The 20,117-nt window shown below is 38.7% G+C and overlaps 1 protein-coding gene across 8 annotated transcripts in view; it reads left to right on the forward strand.

Moving 5' to 3' along the window:
* The window catches only part of NEXN (nexilin F-actin binding protein), a 55,407-nt gene that overhangs the window by 3,123 nt on the left and 32,167 nt on the right, over positions 1 to 20,117 (forward strand). For 4 of the 8 annotated variants that reach the window (XM_045026389.1, XM_045026388.1, XM_045026391.1 and 1 more), the window contains exons 2-6: positions 13,641 to 13,717; positions 16,004 to 16,085; positions 16,171 to 16,319; positions 18,341 to 18,382; positions 19,919 to 20,113. In XM_045026389.1, coding sequence (XP_044882324.1) covers positions 13,691 to 13,717; positions 16,004 to 16,085; positions 16,171 to 16,319; positions 18,341 to 18,382; positions 19,919 to 20,113 — 495 coding nt within the window. In that variant the 5' untranslated portion in view covers positions 13,641 to 13,690. Of the gene's footprint in view, positions 1 to 13,640; positions 13,718 to 15,414; positions 15,794 to 16,003; positions 16,086 to 16,170; positions 16,320 to 18,340; positions 18,383 to 19,918; positions 20,114 to 20,117 lie in introns of those variants that run through there. The other 4 variants (XM_045026395.1, XM_045026392.1, XM_045026393.1 and 1 more) reach the window with 4 other exon arrangements.

Genomic DNA, 20,117 nt, shown 5'->3' on the forward strand with positions numbered 1-20,117 from the left:
CACTACTGTGCTTAAACTCATCTCTAAGGATATCTTGCTGAACAGGAGAGAGTGCCATTTCCCAGCTGTTCCAGTGTCTGAAGTAAATTGGAACCTAGGGCATGGCTACACTTACAGATGTAGAGTGCTGTGAGTTAAACCCACCATCATAGAGTGCAGTAGGGAAAGCCTTGCAGTCTGTCCACACTGACAGCTTCAAGCGCTCTGCTGTGGCCACATTTGTGGCACTTGCAGCGGCATTAGGAGCGGTGCATTATGGGCAGCTATCCCAGCATGCAAGTGACTGCAACGTGCTTTTCAAATGGGGGTGGAGTGTGACAGGGAGTGTGTTGTGTGTATGTTGGGGGGGAAGAGTAGGTTTTGTGGGGGCTAAGAACATGTCAGCATGCTGTCTTGTAAGTTCTGACAGCAGCAGACCTCCCCTCCACTCCTGCCTCTCTCTCTCTCACTCACAGCATTCCACACTAATGGTTGCTTTGTCTCGGGCAGATAAGCAGCCGGCTGTCAGAAATGGAGCTTTCAAAGGGCATATCCGCATTCTTGTTGCGATTGAAAACAAAGACAAGAGTGGCCACTTGACTTAAGAGGATTATGGGACATTTCTGGAGGCCGATCAGAGCGCAGAAATGCAACACCTCGTTCACACTGGCGCCACGCCGCTCCAGTGGGGGCACAGCAAATGTTATTCGACTCGCTGAGGTGGAGTACCAGCTGGTCTTTAGCCATGGAGTCAGAGCGCTGTACATGCCTTGCCAGTGTGGACGGGTAGTGAGCTATTGGGCCCGGGGCTCCTTTATTGCGCTGTAACTTCCAAGTGTAGCCAAGACCTTAGATGGGGAAAAAAAGATGGGTCAGATTCAGTCTAGGAAGACTGAAGTGATGGTTAGAAACAGAGAAAAGCATTTCAAGGAAGTAGTAGGAGCTGCGACCTCAAGGTGTTATGCAGTCTCTCAGTCTTGTTGGCGTCAACTCTACTCCTGGACTATCCAACAGAAGCAGCAGCCAGAAATGCCTTTTATCTTTACTGAGGGTATGTCTATACTACAGGATTATTCCGATTGTACAGAAACCGGTTTTTAAAAACAGATTGTATAAAGTCGAGTGCACGCGGCCACACTAAGCACATTAATTCGGTGGTGTGTGTCCATGTACTGAGGCTAGCGTCGATTTCCAGAGCGTTGCACTGTGGGTAGCTATCCCGTAGCTATCCCATAGTTCCCGCAGTCTCCCCCGCCCATTGGAATTCTGGGTTGAGATCCCAATGCATGATGGGGCAAAAACAATGTCACGGGGTGATTCTGGGTAAATGTCGTCACTCAATCCTTCCTCTGGGAAAGCAACGGCAGACAATCATTTCGCGCCCTTTTTCCCTGGATTGCCCTGGCAGATGCCATAGCATGACAACCATGGAGCCTGTTTTGCCTTTTGTCACTGTCACCGTATGTGTACTGGATGCTGCTGACAGAGGCGGTACTGCAGTGCTACACAGCAGCATTCATTTGCCTTTGCAAGGTAACAGAGACGATTACCATCCCTATTGCACCGGCTGCCATTGTAAATTGGCGATGAGATGATGGTTATCAGTCATTTTGCACCGTTTGCATTTGGAAATTGGCGATGACGGTTATCAATCCTTTTGTACCATCTGCTGCTGTCATGGGTGCTCCTGGCTGGCCTCGCTGAGGTCGGCCGGAGGCGCATGGACAAAAATGGGAATGACTCCCTGGGTCATTCCCTTCTTTCTGTTTTGTCTAAAAATAGAGTCAGTCCTGCCTAAAACATGGGGCAAGTGTACTAGAGAACCAGAGAGCACAGCCGCTCCGTGTCAGAGCCCCAGAGATCCCGCAGAAATGTTGAGCTGCATGCCATTCTAGGGGGTATCCCTGCAACAACCCCACCCGTTGCTTCCCTCATCCCCCAATCCTCCTGGGCTACCGTGGCAGTGTCCCCACATTTGTGTGATGAAGTAATAAAGAATGCAGGAATAAGAAACACTGACTTTTAGTGAGATAAAATGAGGGGAGGCAGCCTCCAGCTGCTATGATAGTCCAGGCAGGACATTAAAGGGTGGGGGGGGGGAGAGGAGCGCAGCCTCCCGCTGCTATGATAGTCCAGGCAGTACAGAATCTTTTCTTTAGACATGAAAGGGGGGGGGGCTGATGGAGCTCAGCCCCCAGTTGCTATGATGAGGACAGTTACCAATCCTTCTGTACCATCTGCCGGGAATGACCGGGAGTCATTCCTATTTTTACCCAGGCGCCCCCGGCCGACCTCACCAAGGCCAGCCAGGAGCACTCACGGGCTGATGATGACGATGGATAGCAGTCATATTGTACCGTCTGCCACCAGGAAGGGGATGCTGGTGTTCAGTGCTGCAGCACCCCATCTACCAGCAGCATGCAGTAGACATAGGGTGACATTGAAAAAAGGCGAGAAATGATTTTTTTCCCTTTTCTTTCGAGGGGGGTGAAGGGTGTAATGACAACATACACCCTGAAACACCCGGGAAAATGTTTTTGACCCTTCAGGCATTTGGAGCTCAGCCAAGAATGCAAATGCTTTTCGGAGACTGCGGGGACTGTGGGATAGCTGAAGTCCTCAGTACCCCCTCCCTCCCTCCATGAGCATCCATTTGATTCTTTGGCTTTCCGTTACGCTTCTCACGCAGCACTGTGCTGAGTCCCTGCTGTGGCCTCTGTCTGTCATAGCCTGGAGATTTTTTCAAATGCTTTGTCATTTTGTCTTCTGTAACGGAGCTCTGATAGAACAGATTTGTCTCCCCATACAGCAATCAGATCCAGTATCTCTCATACGGTCCATGCTGGAGCTCTTTTTGGATTTGGGACTGCATCGCCACCCGTGCTGATCAGAGCTCCACGCTGGGCAAACAGGAAATGAAATTCAAAAGTTTGTGGGGCTTTTCCTGTCTACCTGGCCAATTCAGATTGCTTTCCAGAGCGGTCACAATTGGTGCACTGTGGGATACCGCCCAGAGGCTAATACCGTCGATTTGCGGCCACACTAACCCTAATCCGACATGGCAATACCGATTTCAGCGCTACTCCTCTCGTCGGGGAGGAGTACAGAAATAGGTTTAAAGAGCCCTTTATATCGATATAAAGGGCCTCATTGTGTGGACGGGTGCAGGGTTAAATCGGTTTAACGCTGCTAAATTCGGTTTAAATACGTAGTGTAGACCAGGCCTGAGCCAGGAGACTTCATCCTCTCCTTTCAAATGCAGGTGTAACTACAGAGATCTATCTATCATTTCCACCCTGGATTACTGCAGTGTGTTTTATCTGGACATGACCTTGGGGTCTATATGGAAACTGTATCTAGTTCAACAAGCAGTGCCCTACTTTCCAGGAAGGACAAACTACTGAAAGCAAATCACAACAGTACTCCACACTCTACCTTGGATCCTTGCCCTATATGATTCTGCATTTCAAGGTCCTAGTCTTTATTTTTAAAACATCCTCTCAGCCTTCGTCAAACTGTCTCCATCACATCTGCTCCTCTATTCTGCTGCAGCATCTGTAATAATGTGGGATGTTGTAGTTTAGGGCTGAGCATGTTGCTTTCTCACTCAAGGAAATTTGCTACCACCAGAAATTAGGATGAGTCAGAGTCTTGCTACATAAGGCCCAGTGTAAGGTTACCCAAAGTATGCCTTCTCCCAGTAACAGGGCAGATTCTCCCCCTCCCGCATACATTTTTCCTGGAACATAGACCTTAAGATCATTCCCCACTCTCTTAAACCCGGTGGGAACAAGAAGGCCGCTCTCTATCATACAGAAAAAAGATTATCCTAAGTTTGGACATAGTACTGAGATACTATGGTAATGGTGCTTATTCGAAATGTCTGTCAGTATAAGCAAAGCAATTACAATAATCTGATTTACCATAATAATGTCTGCTAAGATTATTCTGCTATGATACTTTAGCTGTAACATAGTCGTGCATCTAACTTGGAGCTGTAATGTGAGCACCTTCACTTTATAAAACTGGATTTTTAAAGTTTAAAAGTTTGGGAAAAGAAGAATGAATATCATCTCTGTTCAGTGGTTTAATTACTGGTTGATATTCTAGACAGACATCAATTTCATATAATTTTTGGGGTAAATAGTTTCTCTTATGTAAAATATGCAAAAATATGAGTTGGTTTTGTAGTGAACGAATGCAGAATAAGATTCTAGGGGCAAGATCCTAAGCTGATATCCAGTGTCAGCTCCATTGAAGTCAATGGAGCAATAGCAGTTTACACCAGCTGAGGTAGGATGCTTTCAGTATCTGCTTTGTGCAGAGGCTAATGGTAGTTTCAAACTAGGCCTTATTTTGCTATATTTTAAAAGATGTAGTTTGAGAAAGTTATAGTCAGGGTATAAGTAGGGCTCAAGTGATGAAAAGTGAGCAGGGGAAATGCTCCTTTCTTTTGTCCTCTTCCCAGCTTCATTAAACTCAGTTTTTATTAAATATGTTAACTAGCTGTGCTTTCTTGTCCCTAAGAGCCTTGACCACAAGTAGTAAATTTCCAAGTCTCAAAAGATTGTTTTATAAGTAGGAAACCATCTTCCCTGTGGGTGAGTCATCAAAAGGAGACAGATGGTAAACGTAAGACTATGCTGTGAAAATACATGTTTATACAGTTGCCAGTAAGACAGTAGATAAGCCTATTAGAAAGGGGAGTTATTGAGGAACTAGATACGTTGTTTTCAACCTAGCTTTCTATTCCTGTATCTGCTGAAAATAGCCCTTTATTTAGGGGTAGAGTAGAGGTGGACTAAGTCCCAAGTAGGTCTTCTCCATCTGTATCATCTATATGAGAATGTTCATTAGTCTATTGCTAAACATAAGTTTTCACAGTTTCAAACTAGTATAACTAAATTGCTTCAAAATAGGAAATAAGGACAGTTTTAATCTGCCTTAGGTCTTCTGTTAATGATAGACAACATATTTTAAAACAAAATCTAGAATAACTTTATTTGATGAAGGCTATGCAACAGCTTTTGTTCAGTTAAAGGGTGGTGTAATTCTTACATAAGGGGATACATTATGTTTAAACAGACTTTTCAGCTTAAGAGTTGACAAGGAAGAATCAAATTTTTGCTGTCTTGTAACATCTTTCTGTATTTATTTTAATTTTGTCTGAATAGCAGTGATTTGTGTGTGTGTGTGTGTGTGTGTGTGAGAGAGAGAGAGAGAGAAGTGACCCAATTATAGCTGGTAAAGACATATCAGATAGTCGGTCATTTCCCCTCCACCCCCATCTTAGAACCAGTAAGATAAGTAAATTGTGTTTTTTAAACAAGCCTGCAGAGATTCAGATATTTTCCCATAGCAGCTAAACCAATAACATTACCTAACCTGTTTCCTAGTTTTACGTCTGTTACTGTTTTTGTGATAGTCATCAAGCACTATAGTTAAGATTTCATTTTTAGCCTATTGAGTAATAATTTTCTCCATTATATGCAGACAAGCTATTCTTATAATGGGGTTTCCTCTGCTCTGCAGCTGCAGGGTCCAGACCAGACCTGTCAATCACAGGATGGAGGTTTGGCTTCCCCTCCTGCAAAAACCCCTACCTAGACTGTTTATAAAGATTAAACATAATCTAAGAACTTTGATTAACAGTATTAAAACATTAGACTAATATTTCCTGAGATGTACCTTTACCCAGCTGAACTGAAATGTAACTTTAGATGTATATCAGTTAGAGAGGCGATGAGATGACAAGACTGACTAGTCCAAGAAGCAAAATAATCAGGTAACAAATTCATTTCTCCATCATATTCAGGTTTGTCATTCCAACTATGGGAATGCTATAGAAGGGAAACCCTGTGGGAGGGCTCCAATAACCAAAAATATGTACAGAAAAGTTGGAACAGTATTGTGATATCAAGGAAGCAAACTTTCCCTGAAAAGCTGAGATATGATTGTTATGCACAACCAAGTATACAATGAAGACACAGCACCCATTGATGGGGTAAAAATACACAATGCCTATGTACAGTAGGCCTCTGCCTTCCCAGAGAGTAAACCTTGCTTCTGTTACAAGGACTTGCTTTCACTGGGACAGGCTTCCTTCCAAAACTGGGATATATAACTGAGACTTTTAGAAGCAGTAATACTTCCCCCTAGCCAAGGGAATTAGTGAAGGCACTCATAGCAAAATGCCCTCTTATTTAGAAGCAGCATAGCATACAGAGACTATACTGGTCGATTCTTTCCTAGTGATAAGGCCAATCTGAAGGATCCTTCATCTAATATTGTTGCTCATGAGGGGTAGCTTACTTATGAGTAGGTCCAAGCAAAAACATATAAAGGGCTTGCTTATATAAACAGTTAGCATGCAGCAAGTTGGGGTGTAAATCTACCTCAAATTAGACCGGGGTCGGCAACCTTTCAGAAGTGCTGTGCCGAGTCTTCATTTATTCACTCTAATTTAAGATTTCGCGAGCCAGTAATACATTTTAACATTTTTAGAAGGTCTCTTTCTATAAGTCTATAATATATAACTAAACTATTGTTGTATGTAAAGTAAATAAGGTTTTTAAAACGTTTAAGAAGCTTCATTTAAAATTAAATTAAAATGCAGAGCCCCGCCGGACCGGTGGCCAGGACCCAGCCAGTGTGAGTGCCACTGAAAATCAGCTCGTGTGCTGCCTTTGGCACACATGCCATAGGTTGCCTGCCCCTGGATTAGACTGTCACACATGGAGTGTCTGCGTGGAGTCAGTTGCTGTGCATGAAAAGTTCCATAGTGCACTTTGATCTGCCCCACTTGGAAATGGTGAGGAAGTAGCTCTGTTCCTTCCTTTCTGAAAGATCCTAGAGGGTAGTATCAGACAAATGCTCTCTCAGGCATCAAACAGAATTCAGTTTTGTCACTGTTTCTGTTCAAGGTATATAGGATGTTATTAGGAGTGCAACTGTGGGCTGAAATGTATTTAGCATGCAACAGATGTACTTCATACACCGCTACCTCAATATAATGCAACCCAATATAACACAAATTTGGATATAATGTGGTAAAGCAGTGCTCCGGGGGGGTGGGCTGCGCACTCCGGTGGATCAAAGCAAGTTCAATATAACACGGTTTCACCTATAACACGGTAAGATTTTTTGGCTCCCAAGGACAGTGTTATATTGAGGTAGAGGTGTATCTTCTGACATAGATGGTGGAGTATGATTTACCCAGCATCAAAAAGTAATTGCAGTAATTGGATTAGAGCCATCTAGCTGTGTGTGAAATTTAGATTAAGGGTAAAGTGATACTTATAGGTCGGGGAAGCAACTGGAAGAAATGGCACTAGAGTTGCTACCCATCTGGTTTTTACCTGGACAGTCCAGTTTTTTACTTCTGTGTCTGGGTGCCATTTAGGGTTGTCAGGTGCCCAGTTTACTGCTACTTCAAGGGCACCTTACACTGCCTTCACAGACTGGGTCCTTGAGACAATCCAGCAAGTGAAGGGGGTGGGGCCTCAGGGAAAGAGGTGGAGCAGAGGCGGGATGGGGGTGAGGCCTCAGGGTCTGATTCCCAGGAATTAGAAAGGTGGCAACCCTAAATGGTACTTATATCAGTGTTCCCACTTACAGAGGTATGCCTGCCATTTTTCAGGCTCACAACATGGAGTCTTGTTGGATCTGCATCTGGATGGTCAAACAGTAGTAGTTGCCAACGGAGTTTTTCCAACATGTTTTCTTAAGTAAGAAGATTGCAGACTTTCTGAATATGGACCTCACTGTGGTCAGCCATGCCTTTGTTAATGTAAAATTGAGGTGTTCAGCTAATGGTAGCTTCCCTAGACTCTCTCAAAATAGTATTGAACATCTATAAGGCCCAAACTTAAAAGCATTTTTAAATATTAAAAAACCTTAAATGGAGCTGAGGGTGGTACATAAATGTAATGTGCTACCTATGCCAAAATCTACATAGTAAGCAGTTGCATTCTGTACTAGCTGCAATTTCCAGAGTATTTTAAGGGGAAGTCACGTATAGCGTATATAACCACTTACATGTATTAAGGCGGTGGGGAGTATGTCAGCTAACAGAAAAGTAGTGCCCTGTGCAAGGTCATCTTTGGAATCCTCTTCCTCCAGATCCTATATTTGGTGACTTTCAGGATACACTGAAAGGTCCATCTGATTTCCAAAGATTTTGTAGGTCAAAGGAGAACAAAAGTTGAATAGTTTTGTCAATTTTTGAATCTTCTTAATGATTGTTTTACGTTTCTGTTAAATGCATGTGGTAAAACTGATTTAGCTGTATTTATTTATATTTTAAATATAACACATGAATGTGCTAGTTCCAAGGCTGCCAAATCAGAAACAAGGTTGGGGGCGGGGGTTTGATGTTTCTTTTCCTGACTTTCCCAGGTGGATCTTGGCTATCAAGATCCACCTGGAAAAATGGCTTTACCCAAACAGAACAGGCCATGCTTATCACAACAGGCTTGCTAGTTGAGGACACTAAGAAAACAGCATGAGATATACCCTAAAACAAATGCTCAAAGGGTAAACTGACACCTGCTAAAGTTTGCAGGAATTCAGATACCACAAAAATGTTTGCAAGAAGCATCTAGAGCATTTCTAGACACAACAGAATTAGAACATGCTATCACCAACTTGCAGACAGGCAGTCCAAATGGAAACTACAGCTGATTTGAGTACTTTCTGTGTTTTTATTCAACAGTTCAAATAACTCTAACAAACTCACGCGCCTGCCTTTTATCAGTCCATGAGTAGGGTATTTGGTATTATTAATGTATCAACTTTCATTTGGGAAGGCTGATAAAAAATACTTGGTTTAAGATTGGTTACAATTGGGTTCATTAGAGGTCCTGATCCTGTCAGAGGATATGTACCTAATGAACTGAAGTTGGTGGAAAGTTTTTTGCTTTTATAAACCACAGCAGAATCACTGTGCCTAATTACTCTCACACACTGTTGTTTCTTGCTGTTGTAACTACTGTGGTCTACAAGACCATCCGTTAGCATATCAGAATTCCATATTAGTCTAAGATATAGTAGCATCCATAGGCATTTAAGGTTCCAGGATAATTTTTTTAAATGCTTTATACTGAAAACAAGTGGCTACTACTTTATGAAGCCATAAAGATCCACATTCATTATTAAAATAATTTATTAATGAGTAAAGAGATGAGTAGGGAGCTTACAGCCTACTTTAGTAGACCTTTGTTAACTAAAAGTCTTATTTCCATAGATTTTAAAATATCGATCACTGTAATAAATATATTTATATCCATCATCATCAAGAGCTGAGAAAGGACACTGGCCAGCTGAAACCAGCTGTTTTAAAAAACAGATTCAAGTGCCTGTGTTCCTAACACCATCTTCATTATTAAAAAAACACATTAAAGTCTAGATTGTTGTAGGAATTGTTCTGCTTCTTGTATTTCAGTCATTTCGGGCAATGAAAATAGACTAGCCAGGTTGACATTCTGCTTGCTTTAAATAGCATTGCAGTGTTATGTTGCTTACAAATACTGCAGAGAAATATTTACATTTATAAAACTATTTCCATTAATGATTTTAAGTTAAAAAGATAAAATATAGAATAATGTTTAAAAAATTTATATAACAAATTATAGCAGTTTTATGAAGAGAGGCTTCGGCCCCAATCCAGCAATGAGCTAAGCATAGGCAGACCCCTGGGCTGGAATTCATCGCAGGACTGAGGCCTTATTTTATAAGTCATTATATTGAAAAGCATGGTTTAAGAAAACAGCTAATGTGTAATGAAAAAATCAAATTGTACTATGCAATGATGAGTATTATGTGGCTTTAATCAAATAAACTTGATTTTCACAGATGCTACCCATAAGACCTAATGCTGCTTCAGGAAATAAGGAATTCACAAGAAAAAAAATTACTTCTGGTTATAGCCTCAACCGCCTATTTGGTCCCACATACAAAGTTTTAAAACTGTGATAACACATTCCTAGAGATATCTTTAAGTTTTTGCTGGAAAGGTAGTATTATTTGAAAACTCTGTATATGAGGCCACTGATACAGAAAATGAATATGTATGAATGGTAGTCCTCAGAAACAGCCAAGCATGAGCAAATCACAGTTGGCACACGCACAGAGTAGTTTTACAGAATGTGACAACACAACTATAGATAGGAGCACTTAATGGTAAAACACCAGTCGTGATGCTTGATGTGGGTTTGAACAAAACTGAGCAAGGCTTATTGACTTTTAACCTTTATTCTACCACATATAATCACAGTTAGCTCATTCATAAACTACTTGGTTTGACCTCTAGATTAGGGACCACCACCATTTTTGGTCATGCCTTTTACTGGCATTGCACTTACGCTATCTTTAGCATTAGATTGTTTTGCTTGCTCCTGAGGTTTTTATCTCTGCTTACGTTAACTGGTGTGGCTTTTCATACTAGTAAAGAGTGCACAGATGTCAGTTTGCATTTCAACACCAAAGCTTTATATATGGTCTGTTGCAAAGGAAAAAAAAAACCCTCTCACTGAAGAGCCACAATGGAACAAATCTGTCTCTTTGTGTGTTTTTTTTTCTCACGTTGACAAGTACAGTTGCTGTGGTCAGCAATTACAGCTAACAGTTATGTGCACACTATATAAAAATGCTACAATTTGTTAGTGTGGTGGTGGGATATAGTCTTTTATATCTAGGTTATTGATTTATCCAGCCCAGATTGATAAGTACTTTTCTTCATTACCAAACAGATTAGTGTGCTCTGTGGAATAAAGGTAGCTTCATAGGTACTTGTTCATGTCCCTGAAACCATTACTACAGTTGGCAGTATCTGAAGAGAAATCAGTAATTGAAAGGACCCAGAGATAATCTTTCCTCCAAATACTATCTATACTTTTTAAATGCACCTGCCATAGAAGTTAGGCACCTTCCACATAACATCACTGTACTCCTTTCATTTGTGTGTGTTCCTAAGCCTCACTGACTATTCCAGAAATAACCATTCGGACTTCTTTCATCTTTGTCATTGTGGAAAGATTGTGTGAAAAATTGATCTGCTATCCGTTCTGGAGGTGTCTAGGTCAAGGACTGTACTGATCTCCAGGGGTAGCAAACTCTACAGATGAAGGTTGTTAACTTGGCAAGTCTTGGCCCTGGCCCCTGCCTGTTTCACTTCAGAAACCTCATTATTTTCATAATATACACTATTTATCTGTATGTGACCAATGATAATTAAATTGTCAGAATAAGGGAGATTAAGCACATTTTGTAATGTATTATCCATTATTTTTCATTTTGTTCACTTGAGCTAATTCACAATTTGAATGGAGTAACATATGAATATAGCTTGCTTTAAAATATGAAATGCTGTAATCTTTAAAGTGTGTTAGAGGTCTTAGCTCACACTCAGTTACCTGGTACAGCACTCTATCTTCCTAAGGTAATATGTCCAACCCTCTTTACTGTACTATATGAGCACCTCACTGTCTTTATCTTCACAACAGCCCTGGAAGACAGAAAGGTACTAATGTTCCCCTTTTACAGATGTGGAACTGAGATGCAAACCGACTGAGGCCCAGCTCCTCAAAGTTACTTAAGCACCCAACTTCCATTTAAATCAGCAGTGGTATACCACCTAGGTACCTTTGAAAGATCTAGTCTGAAGTGACTTGCCCAGCGTCAAACAGTCAGGAAATCTATGCCAGAACAGGGAATTAAACCTGGGTGTCTCGAGATCCAGGCTAGCACCCTAACCACTGAACCATCCTTCTGTCCCATTAGTGATAATAATAAATACAATTATTAGGGCTGCCAAGTGATTAAACAAATTAACTGCATGATTGAACAGTAATTGAATACCATTTATTTAAATATTTTTGGATGTTTTCTACATTTTCAAATATATTGTATTCTGTGTTGTAATTGAAATCAAACTGTACAGTGCTCACTTTATATTTATTTTTATTACAAATATATGCATGGTAAAAAACAAAATAAATAGTATTTTTCAATTCACCTAATACAAGTACTGTAGTGCAATCTCTTTATCATGAAAGTTGAACTTACAAATGTAGAATTATGTACAAAAAAAACTGCATTAAAAAATAAAACAAATTTTAGAGCCTGCAAGTCCACTCAGTCCTACTTCTTGTTCAGCCAATCGCTCAGACAAACAAGTTTCTTTACATTTGCAGGAGATAATGCTGCACGTGTCTTGTTTACAGTGTCACCTGAAAGTGAGAACAGGCATTCTCATGGCACCGTTGTAGCCTGTCTCACAAGATATTTACATGCCAGATGCGCTAAAGATTCATATGCCCCTTCATTCTTCAGCCGCCATTCCAAGGGACACGCGTCCATGCTGATGATGGGTTCTGCTCAATAACAATCCAAAGCAGCTTTCTTTTTTGTTGGTTTGGGTTCTGTAGTTTCCGCATCAGAGTGTTGCTCTTTTAAGACTTCTGGGAGCATGCTCCACTCCTCATACCTCTCAGATTTTGAACAGTACTTCAGATTCTTAAACCTTGGGTTGAGTGCTGTAGCTATCTTTAGAAATTTCACATTGGTACCTTCTTTGTATTTTGTCAAATCTGCAGTGAAAGTGTTCTTAAAATGAACATGTGCTGAGTCATCATCCGAGACTGCTATAACATGAAATGTATGGTAGAATGCTGGTAAAACAGAGCAGGGGACATAGAATTCTCCCCGCTAGGAGTTCAATCACAAATTTAATAACACATTTTTTTAACAAGCGTCATTAGCATGGAAGCATGTCCTCTGGAATGGTGGCCAAAGCATGATGGGGCATACGAATGTTTAGCATATCTGACACATAAATACCTTGCAATGCCAGCTACAAAAGTGCCATGCAAATGCCTGTTCTCACTTTCTGGTGACATTGTAAATAAGAAGAAGGCAGCATTATCTCCTGTAAATGTAAACAAACTTGTTTGTCTTAATGATTGGCTGAATAAGAAGTAGGACTAAGTGGACTTGTAGGCTCTGAAGTTTTACATTTTTTGTTTTTGAGTGTAGTTATGTAACAAAAAAAATTCTACATTTGTAAGTTACACTTTCACGACAAAGAGATTGCACCACAGTACTTGTATGAGGTGAATTGAAAAATACTATTTCTTTTATTTATAATTTTTACAGTGCAAATATTTATAATAAAAAATAATTTACAGTTTCATTTCAGTTACAACACAGAATATAATATATATGAAAATGTAGAAAAACATCCAAAATATTTAATAAATTTCAATTGGTATTCTAATGTTTAACAGTGCAATTAAAACTGCGATCAATCACGATTAATTTTTTATCGCAATTTTTTGTAGTTAATTGTCAGTTAACTGTGATTAATCGACAGTTTATTTGTATTAATAATTGTCAGGGCTATCACATATAAGCTAAATATCATGATAATTTATGTAGGTGAATCAGTAACAAATGAAGTTCAAATAGTGAATTGTTGCCACTGCATTTCAGTACCATTGCGTGCTCGGTACACATTCATATATCTTCACTCAGGAGGGCCAAATTAAGTTGTGGTGGACCAAGCTTAAATTTGGACTAACTTTTTTTCTACAAAGATAGTTGAAATTTTTACTAACGAGTGAGTCTTCCTAAGCTGGTAATAAATCTGCAGCAATTTCTTACAGGTAAAAATAGAAACCCAGATATCAGACGGGTCACAGAACAACAACAAACCATGAATGACATTGTACAGAAGACTGAGGTATGTATCAAGTTTAAAATAATCAAAGTTCTGTAATAACTTACAAGTGATGCTGACAAAAGACAAGATTGATGCTTTATTTCAGACTGGTAAGCAGCAAATGAGTAAGAGCATAAGTTGTAGGAAAAGAATGGGAATGCACCTTGTATCTTAAGGCAACAGAGAAGCCCTTGAAAAGAACAGTTTGATTAAGGAATGTAAGATTATTATATTTACTGGAATATGTTAAAGGGGTTCTTGCTATTATAGAAAAACTAGAATGCATTAAATATTAGCTTTTGTTGAAAGGCTGGAAGTGGATGTCTGAAGTGAGAATCACAAAATAGGAAACATAACATTGTTGAAAATTCAGAGGACAGAAAAAAAGGGGAAAGAGGTGGGAGAACATAAGAATGGTCTGACCCAGAATGGCCAATGCTCCATCCATCCCAGTATCCTGTGTTCCAACAGTGGCTGGTGCCATATGCTTCAGAGGGAGTGAACAGAACAGGGGGAATTTATTGAGTGATCCATCTCCTGTCATCTTGTCCCACGTTCTAACAGTCAAAGGTTTAGGGACACCTAGAACATAGGGTTGCATCCCTGCCCATCATGGCTAATAGCCATTGATGGACCTATCCTCCATGAACATATCTAATTCTTTTTTGAACCCAGTTACACTTCTGGCCTTCACAACATCCAATGGCAATGAGTTCTACAGGTTGATGCTGCGTTGTGTGAACAATTACTTCCTTATGCTTTTTTTAAACCTGATGCCTATTAATTGGATGATCCTTGGTTCATGTGTTATGTGAAGGAGTATATAACACTTCCTTATTCACTTTCCTACACCACTCATGATTCAAGATGAAGATTAAAATATTTTAATATCTTTAGAAAATGTTCGGATTAAGTTACTCAAACTATTTGTTTTAGCATCCTAGCTAGATAACTTAGTGATAGGAGTTAAAACAAGTATAACAGTGTGTGATGTACTCAAATAGAAAGCACATCAAATATGAAACAATGTTTTCAGTCAGTTTTTCAGCTGATTCAACCATACTCTGTTGGCAGTAAAGTGTAAAAGGAGACAGAACACTCAAATATTTGTAAGATGTGGGTATAATGTACTAACTGGAGCCAGCAGAAGCATACAGATGAGGAAAGTGTTAGCATAGAAACACCCATTAAAAATTCTTCAGCCATGTAGACAATAGATCTCTGTTGGCCCAGGGAGCTTGGCTCCTCAGCTGTCATGTGTAGCCACTGGATTGCTGGGTCAACCCCAATATTTAAGGAATCAGTTTTTGATGATGTGTTTAACTTTTTAAATGGAAGAATTATATATATTTTTCTTTTAAAATGCCACCATGTGTAAAGATTCTACAGTGTATGGTGTAAAACATCTGTTACATAAGAAACCAAAGAAATATTAGACACTGTGATGCTAATACCCATGTCTTTGTACATACCTGAAATCTAAATCCCAGTCTTGCTTCTAGAGGTGGAATCAAGTATATATTTCTGTTTTCAGTGTGAGTATAATGCAACAATATAGAGATGTATATATCTTTTTTTAAATTTCATATGTTATAAGAGTACATTCTCAAAATCCAGGGTTTAACTACGTAGCCCTCCATTAAAATCAGTGGGATTCATACAGCTAAAGTCCAACAAAACTCAGTTTATTCCTTCATATGTATTACTGCTTCATTACTTTAAAAAAAATGGTAAAGTATAGCTAAGATGCTTGGCAGACAGTAGCCAGTGGCACAAAAATCATGATCACATATGTATTTTGTTTTAATAAATCTCATTCTGTCTAAACCAATCTATCATACAATTTCTCTCCATCTGTTTCAACTTTCTTTTCCTTATCTTTACTTCTTCTTTATCTTCACAAAGATTCTGCTTTCTTCATCTAAACCTGTACAAAAATCCTATGTGCCCAAACTTCACAAGGGTGATGTAAAGGATAAATTTGAAGCTATGCAGAAAGCAAGGGAAGAAAGAAATCAAAGGCGATCTAGAGATGAAAAGCAAAGAAGAAAAGAACAGTATGTTAGAGAGAGAGAATGGAACAGGAGAAAGCAGGAGGTTATTTTCTTTGCAAATATTTTTCATTTTTTGTAATATTCACTTGATCATAATAATTAAAAATATTTTTGGAACTTTTCATTGTAATTCAAAGTGGACTCAACATCTAGTAGATAAACTATTTTTGAACCCTTTATATGATAATATTGAAATTTTGTCTTCAAATGCTTAAAGACAGTTCAATTCTAGTTTCTCTTTTTAATCAACTAGATGAAAGAACTGCTTGCTTCTGATGAAGAAGAAGAAACAAAGTCTTCTAAAATAGAAAAAGCATATGTTCCAAAGCTGACAGGTAAGAGACTCAGTTTAAAAGTCCATGTAATTTGACAGTTGAAGATTTAGATCAAATTATTGAGTTTTGTATTGCACGTTCATAGGAACTGTTAAAGGCAAGTTTGCAGAAATGGAGAAGCAGAGACAAGAAGAAGAAAGAAAAAGAATGGAGGAGGAAAGAAAGCGCAGAATTGAACAAGATATGATTGAGAAAAAGAAAATTCAGAGAGAACTGGCAAAAAAAGCCCAGGAGGTATATTTATCTTGTTCTGAATATTAAGAAATAGAAAAAAAATGATACAAAATAAAAAAGGCTGACTAAGAGTTCAGCAAGAGGATTTGGTCTTAGTTTCTTGAAAGTATGTGAATGGACTGTAGTCTAGGGGGGAAATGATGAGTGTGGTGGGGGAGTTTTTAGGGTGTGTGGAGGGTTATCGCTCTTGTCAAACACTGAGCTTGAGTTACTAGCATTGATGAAAAAGATGAATAGAAAGTGGGAGAGGGAATGAACCAAACACAGATTTTGGTTTCATATGATTGGAAGTGATTCAAGGTTAAGTTGACTAAGTAAATTTTAAAACATTTGTTGTTACATACACACATTTTAGACAAGAGATGCTGATTTATGCTCAAGTTTATTACTGAAAATAGGTGTTTGTAAGAAGCACAGTTGTAGACAAATTGTCCACTAAAGACTACTTAAAAGTGATGTTTCAATCAGTACCTTAGAGACTAACAAATTTATTTGAGCATAAGCTTTCATGGGCCACAGCCCACTTCATCAGATGCATAGACTGAAACATATAGCAAGAAGATATTTATACATACAGAAAAAGTTGTGGGTTTTTTTCCCTCCCTCCTGCTGCTGATAGCTCATCTCAATTGATTGGACTCTTACAGTTGGTATGGCTACTTCCACCTTTTCATGTTCTCTGTATGTATAAATATCTTCTTGCTATATGTTCCAGTCTATGCATCCGATGAAGTGGGCTGTAGCCCACGAAAGCTTATGCTCAAATAAATTTGTTAGTCTCTAAGGTGCCACAAGTACTCCTGTTCTTTTTGGGGATTCAGACTAACACGGCTGCTACTCTGAAATACACGTCTACCTCAATACAACGCTGTCCTTGGGAGCCAAAAAATCTTACCGCGTTATAGGTGAAACCGTGTTATATTGAACTTGCTTTGATCCACCAGAGTGCGCAACCCTGCCCCTTCCCCCCCCAGAGCACTGCTTTACCATGTTATATCCAAGTTTGTGTTATATCAGCGGCGTTATATCGAGGTAGCGGTGTATATAAACGAGTAGCTTCAATTCTTGCCAATGCCTACAAGCCTAATTTTATCTTTTTGAACTCTAAATTGGAGTGTCCCCTCATTCTGAAGTTCTTTCACGGAAGCAATTATCTGTGCGAGTAAGAGTCTAAATGTCATAGTCCAGGTCCATGAACAAATGGTTTGCTTAACCAAAAATATTAGCACTAAATCTTTTTCCTCCACACAGAAGAGGAAAGAGAACTCTTATTAGGGATAAATGTCCAACAAAGATTTAACTACTCATTAACTACTCCTACTGGGAGTAACATTACTAAGTTGTGAGCATTCTGCTGAAAGTTTAGCTCAATCTCTTTCAGTACCTGTTCTAGAGTTTATTTACTTTGAAAAGTAGGAGTACGGTATGTAAATTTGTACTCTGGAAGGAAGTTATACTAATTTCAGACAGTAAAAATATATAGAAGCGAATGTCAAGAATATGAATATAGGAAAGAGGGCTTTCTCCCTATGCTCAGTCTCAAGGGAAGGACAAGGTCACTTCGATATGAAATTAGATGAGATTTTCTTTAGCTTCTCTTGCACAATTATGGAATGCATGTGGAAACAAATCTTTATCTACACTGTATTTACTAGTTTATCACTAAGATGCTAAATAAAATTACTATGCTATACCCAGGCTTTCAATTCTGTTTCCAGGATTACATAGCTAGTAAAGTAAGCTTTATCTAGTAAGCCTCAAGAACTGTTCCAACATTAATACTGCTGTATGTTAAAACATGACATACAACCTAGGCATTAAAATTTAATGTCAGGTTAAACTCATAGCTATCAAAAAGTATTCAGAATGGTATCCCTCTTTCCCTCCCACCCCAAAGATACATAAACTTAAATGCAACATACATATAATCACTGATGCACAAGTTAATTTTCCATTTTATATTTGAAAATCTAAGGCAAAGAACAAAAGTAACATAATTATGTGAAATTCTCATTTAATAGATTGATGACATAAACAATACAGGAACTGAATCAGCAGCAGAGGTAATTGGACTTTTTTTTTCCCCTCAAAGAAACATTCACCTAATTTTTTATTCACTGCTTTATTATTTTAATAGGGGTTGGATAAATAAACAATACACTTAATTTTTCACTGAAATTCTGTAACAAGACTAAAAAAGCCTGAGAAAAATATCTTGGCAATATATTTTGTGGCTATCTATCTATGAGGCCAATTTATTCTAGCTTTAAAACAAGTTTAAAGGTGAATGACTTACCAACCATTAAAGTCAGAATAAAAAAAATAACTAAGGCTTACATTTTCAAAGCCATGTAAAGGACTCCGATGCTCACAGGACATGGGCCTCTAAATGCACGAGTGGCTTTGAAAATCTAACCTTAAAAGCTCTTTGCCTTTTTTAATCTTGAAATTAAACAGGAATAGTGTCAAGCCTTTTTTTTTTTTTAACGTTACTGTACAATCAAGATTTTTAGATTCGTTTTAAAAAAAAAGAATGTATATAATCACTTTAACGATGTTTTGATTTACATATTGCACTTCAGTTTGGAAAATGTAGCTAAACTGGTTTGTTTGGTCAGTTTAACACACTGGTTTACATATGCTAGCACAATGTTGTTGTCTATGAGGTTCCAGCATTGTAAGAGGATGTTTAATTTTTAAAAAAGCTAGACACCAAAAACCCATTTTTCACTAAGGTGTCAAAACAAAGTGTAATCATCACACTTCTACTGAAGGTTTTTTTTTTGTTTGTTTGTTTTTTTAAATCTAAATTTTGGGTCTAAATTACTAGACAGTCTCTTTAATGGTGATATTTTGTGTAAATCCACATCATAGAAGATATTTTTGCACATGAATTTGTATTGGACAATAGCTCAAATTCACTCGAGACAGCAATACATTTTATATACAAAAGAAGTCTGTAAATGTTTGAGTTGTCAGTGTTGCTCTAATCAGACATTTTGAAATGCTGCACAACTTCTGTCACTTAAAAAAATTACTAAGGACTCAGTCCTAGATATCATGGAGCTTGAACATGCACATAGATGTAATAGATCCCAGACTTCTGCCCCAGTAAGACTGAAGGGACTGGCAGTTACTTCACATACTATTTTTTAAACCACATATTTGTTTATGGAGAAAGAGAGTGTGTGGAAGCAAATTCCCTGTTAGCTTGTTTCCAAATGGAGTATAGCACCTTAAAACTGAGATGCATTTACAATTATGTCTGCAAAATTTCAGCAGCTTTTTTCCAATCAGCCATGAGTATTGTAGATAAGTTCAACTGTCAATGAAGATACTGTACAAGTTCTAGGAACGCTTGCTACCAACCAGTCGCATTTCAATTTAAAATAAAATTCTCTTGATGCTCTTCTGTTGTCAGAAGAAAACTAATGGCTGTCAGTAGCACTGGAAAATGAGTTTTGCTCTGGTCCCTACTTTTGGTCTCAGTATAACTATGTTGGCAGTTTTGAGAAGCACAGGTAACAGTGGCAGCTGCATGTGGAAAGACTACTCCAAAAAGTCAATATTTATGGAAACAAATTTATTATTAACAACAGGAAGGTGATGATTCGCTGCTGGTGACAGTAGTGCCTGTCAAACCTAACAAAACACCTGGAAAGATTAAAATAAAATGTGAAGACCCAGGAAATGAGAGAGAACAAGAAGAAAAAAGAAAGCAAGAAGAAAAGAGCATAAGATATGAGGAACAAAAACGATCCCTCAAGGAAGCCAAGTGTCTTTCATTTGTCATGGTAA

The sequence above is a fragment of the Mauremys mutica genome, chromosome 8 (genome assembly GCF_020497125.1).
Source record: "Mauremys mutica isolate MM-2020 ecotype Southern chromosome 8, ASM2049712v1, whole genome shotgun sequence".
Taxonomy (NCBI): domain Eukaryota; kingdom Metazoa; phylum Chordata; order Testudines; family Geoemydidae; genus Mauremys; species Mauremys mutica.